General features: G+C 37.2%; 1 protein-coding gene across 5 annotated transcripts in view; it reads right to left on the bottom strand.

Moving 5' to 3' along the window:
• Window positions 1-5000, bottom strand: part of LOC125030607 (proline-rich protein 36-like) — a 37791-nt gene that overhangs the window by 32589 nt on the left and 202 nt on the right. For all 5 annotated transcript variants that reach the window (XM_047620750.1, XM_047620755.1, XM_047620751.1 and 2 more), the window contains exon 1: window positions 4858-5000. This exon is cut by the window's right edge. In XM_047620750.1, coding sequence (XP_047476706.1) covers window positions 4858-4924 — 67 coding nt within the window. In that variant the 5' untranslated portion in view covers window positions 4925-5000. The remainder of the gene's footprint in view (window positions 1-4857) is intronic.

The raw sequence follows: 5000 nt of genomic DNA, 5'->3' as shown, positions 1-5000 counted from the left end.
GCATCTTCAATTTGAATTTTATAAATTGCTTCATCATCCGACTAATGCATTTGTGACTTTAGCATCCTTGTTTACAAGACAAGTAAACATAAACACTAAATAAACTGTAGGTTTTCATCCTTTTATAACGAAGGATTAATAGCCAGAGGACACTGTTCTAAAAGCGAGTTAGATATACTGCACTGTTATACCCCGAGGTGTATACCAAGCTATAAACATCCAAGCACAAATATAGGAGACAGATATAAACAAATAGACCCGTCAACAGATAAACAGATAACGGGAAGAACAGAACAACAAACAACCACATAGATAGATAGCTATACGAAACAGCGGCTTTTCCAGGACGTGCAAGTGAAGGTTAACCACAAAGAAAGGTGAGGGAGTCAACGCCATGAAATTTCCGACCTTCCACTCCCCGAAGGTGAGATAATCTCGGAGGAATTCCTCACTTGACGCGCAACACGTCCCTTCCTCGCCGCCTCTCCTCGCAGTGCGTCGGAAGCCCCCGGAGCGACGTCGCCGCTGGCAGGGGGCACCGCCAAGCAATTCCTAACTTTCATTCTTTAGCTAAATCCAAGGCGTCGAGGCTGCGGCTCCGAGCAAGGCGAGGGGGAGGATAGCGGGGTCGGTGGGGCGGGAGGGGGCTTGCCGGGGCCGGGGGGAGCGGGGAGCTGGGCTGGAAGACGGCTGGGCCCTTGAGGGGGGGGCGAGGAGGAGGGTGAGAGCCTCAACAGGTTTCTTGACCGCGAAACCTCACTCCCACCATCAAGACTTCTACTCCTCACCAAAGCATTTTCGCGGTTAAATCGTCGACCTCATTCCATTTTTCGTTATGTAGTCCAGTTTGTCGTCTCACTGGCAGATATAGCATTTGTCGTTTCAGAAATGCCACCTGACAATAATTAGCAACAAGGATGAGAATAAAGGGTGGCTCTAAGGGTGTACGCCTCGGCTTGGTAATTTATTCCTACGCCACATGACACTCGTCGTGGCGGTCACTGACATGGGAACATGCCAAACATCTGCTGCAAAAAAGGATGAATCAAGTTCAGTTACTCGCCCTCGCCCGCCCACCTTTTTGTGCGGTTCCCTGGGCCACAAACAAGCAGCCGCGTCGTATCCCTCCAACCAATCCTCCTCTTGGCACAAGGAACGCCATACCCGGCTCTGACTGTGTGTTCGACCTTGAAGGTAGCGGGGACACAGGTGGTCCGGTCGCCCTGTGCCACGGGGGGAGGAGGGGCCTCCTTGGGCAGGCAGATTGGAACGCCGACTTCCAGGCTTTCCGTATGGAAGCGGCCTTGTGTGCGCCTGAGAGAGCCGCTGCGGCAGAAGCTAATTATCATCACATGACGTTCTCGTCACGGCAGCGAGACTCAGGAGGACTAATGTGTCGTGAGTGGCGCCCACGAGTCGCAAGTTTCAGTTTTAGGTTTTGAACTTAGTTTGTTGTGAAACTTACTACCACTAGAGATATATGCAAATGGATTTCAACCCATTTTTTATTCAGACATACGTAAGGTCTAATCCTGAAAGAAGACACCCTTAATAGAATGAATAAACAACATCCGTTGTCCCACAAATGGTTGTCTTTCCTGCATGTGTTAGGGCCTGCATCAGTAACACAAATTTAATATTCTTGCAATGACCGCCCGCATTCCGGTTTGGGTCGAGCGTCCTGCATTACCCTTGGGTTTTATTCAAGATATTATCATCTGCTGCAGAAGTAGGTTACAGGCAATCGTGTCGAGATACAAACCCAGTTAGAGAAGAGAAAGTGTTTATGAAAACAGTTAAGTGTTTGCACTTATTGATTTTAAATGTTTTTGTTATTGTTGATATCACTACTCCTGTTATGGGGGTATTCTAATGCTTCATTTATTTTTCAACATCATTGTTGTAGTTGTTGCTATTGTTGTTTCCGTTATTATCATTATTGTTATTAATATTATTACTATTGTCTAGATTATCCTTATAATTATCATTATCATTATTATTATTATCATTATTATTACCATTATTGTTATTATTATCATCTTTACTCTTACTATCATTTTCACTATTATTATTATTTCATTAATATTATTATTATCATTATTATTATCATTGTCATTATTATTATCATTATTATTGTTATTATTATTATCATTAATATTATTACTATTATCATTATTATTATTATTATTATTATTATTATTATTATTATCATTATTAATATTATTATCATCATTATTATTATTATTATTATTATCATCATTATCATCATCATTATTATTATTATCCTTATCCTTATTATAGATATTATTATTATTATTATTATTATTATTATTATTATCATTATTATCATTATAACAGTTATTACTATTATTATTGTTATTATTATTATTATTATTATTATTATTATTATTAGTATTAGTATTACCATTATTATTACCATTGTTATTAGCATTGTTATTGTTATTATTATCATTATCATTGTTATTATTAAAACCATTGATATTATTGCTATTATCACTGTTATTATTGTCATTATTGTTATTATTATCATTATTATTATTATTATTATTATTATTATTATTATTATTATCATTATTGTTGTTTTTGTTGTTATTATTATTAATATCATTACTGTTAGTGCTATTAATAATGATAGTATTATTATTATTGTCATTACTAATATAATTGCTATTGTTGTTATTATCATTATTACTATCATTATCATTATCATCATCATCACTATTATTACAGTTATCATTATTATTATTGTTGCTATTGTTATCATTATTTTTATTTTTTTGTTATTATCATTATTATTATCATTATCATCTCCATCGTCATCATCATAATCATTATTATTGTTTTCCTTTTTATCGTTTTCATTATCATTATCAGTGTCATTATTGTTATCATTATTATTATCATTATTTTCATTATTATGATTATTATTCATTATTATGTTGCTTTTTTTATTACCATTGTTATTATCATCATTATTATTATCATAATATGATTATTATTGTTGTTGTTATCATTGTTATTATCATTACTATTATTATCATTATCCTTATTATTATTATTATTATTATTATTATTATTATTATTATTATTATTATTATCATTATTATCATTATTATTAATATTATCATTATCATCATCATCATCATCATCATCTTCATCATCATCATTATGATTAGCATTGTTATCATTATTATTTTGATTATTATCAATATTATAATTATTATTATCATTATTACTATACCTGTCATTATTATTACTATTTTTACTATTATAAATATTATCATTGTATATTATTATCATTATTGTTATCATCATTATTATTATTGTTATTATTATTATCATTAATACTATCATTAACATTATTATCATTATTACTATTATCATTATTATCAAAGTATTGATAATGGTGATAACAATAAAAGGGACAATAGTAATAACAACACAGGAACAATATGTTTAGTAGTAAGAATCATCAGTGCTTTATTTCTGTTTTCAAGAATTATTATTAGTATCAGCTGGTCGCATCCTTCTGCTTCTTCCCCCACTTAACGGAATCCGAAACCCCGGCAGAGGTGCTCGTATAGGAATCAAAGCAACAAGAGGAAAGGTTTCGCTGAGACGTTGAGGAGAAACCGAGGAAGTACGGAGCAGGCGAGGCAGGAGGAGGGGGGCGAGAGGGCAGGGGAGGGGCACAGAGGGCATTCACTCCTGGCTCGCCACTCTGCCTCCGTCACCCATCCTTTGACCCTCGGCCACTTTGCTTGGTGACACTGCTAAGCTTATGTGTTTTGTTTGTCTACAGTGCCTACCATACATTCTTTCCCTGCCTTATCGTTGTGCCATGTAGGTCGTTCCCTAGCCTGTCGCCTAACACATTCCTTGTTCCTTGCCGTAAGACTGGTACCTTCCGGCCCTCCAGTCAGTTACACAAAGCTTATTTCAGCTAAGGAATGGAACTGAGATGGATGAATATGTTCATCGAATAGAAAATTGGATAAAGTAATTCAACATGATGAATAACATCAGCAACCACACAGCCATGCCCAGCTAACCATGCAACCACTTCCAGTTGTATGGACGCCGCCGGTCCGCCATCGTCACGAGAAGAGCAGGCAAGTGACCCTCCTCACCCCCCCCCCCCCCTCGCCCGGACGGATTGCGAGCCGAACGACGAAGATTACCACGAGCTCGTGCAGATTGCCTCCTTCCTCGATCTAAGTGTTTGCGTGTGCATGCACACACAGACACACACATACATATGTGTGTGTCTGTGTGTACATATATACATATATACTTGTTCATATGTAAATATATGTATGCAAGTGCATATACATGTGTGTGTGTGTGTGAGTGTGTGTGTGTGTGTATGTGTGTGTGAATACATATGTATGTATATATGTATATATATACATATATACATATGTTTGTGTGTATATATATATATATTCATATATACATATATATATATGTATGTATGCATATATGCATGTATATGTACATGTAAATACATATATATATATATATATATATATATATATATATATATGTATATATATATATATATATATATATATGTGTGTGTGTGTGTGTGTGTGTGTGTGTGTGTGTGTGTGTGTGTGTGTGTGTGTGTGTGTGTGTGTGTGTGTGTGCATGTATCAATCTATCTATCTATCTACCTGTCTATCTCTCTATCTATCTGTCTGTCTATACATGCATTTTAATGGGGCCCTCCTCGGCGGCCGTGGCTCGGGTGCACAGCGTCGGCGATCTCCCCGCGGGCCCGGCGTCCACAGGAAATGCGCGGCGTGAAGGAGGAGCAGAAGGAAGCCGACTTACCCGACACGGACATCGTCGCTCCCGCCGCCGCCAGCGCCGCCATCACGACGGCGCGAAGAAGCTTCATCTTGAGTCTTGGCAACGGGACTCAACACTTGGGCGAAATCGGTCGTTAATCGCACACTGTTATTCTAGGGACATCA

The sequence above is a fragment of the Penaeus chinensis genome, chromosome 11, assembly GCF_019202785.1.
Source record: "Penaeus chinensis breed Huanghai No. 1 chromosome 11, ASM1920278v2, whole genome shotgun sequence".
In the NCBI taxonomy this organism is placed as follows: domain Eukaryota; kingdom Metazoa; phylum Arthropoda; class Malacostraca; order Decapoda; family Penaeidae; genus Penaeus; species Penaeus chinensis.
This window is presented reverse-complemented; position numbering and strand designations above follow the sequence as displayed.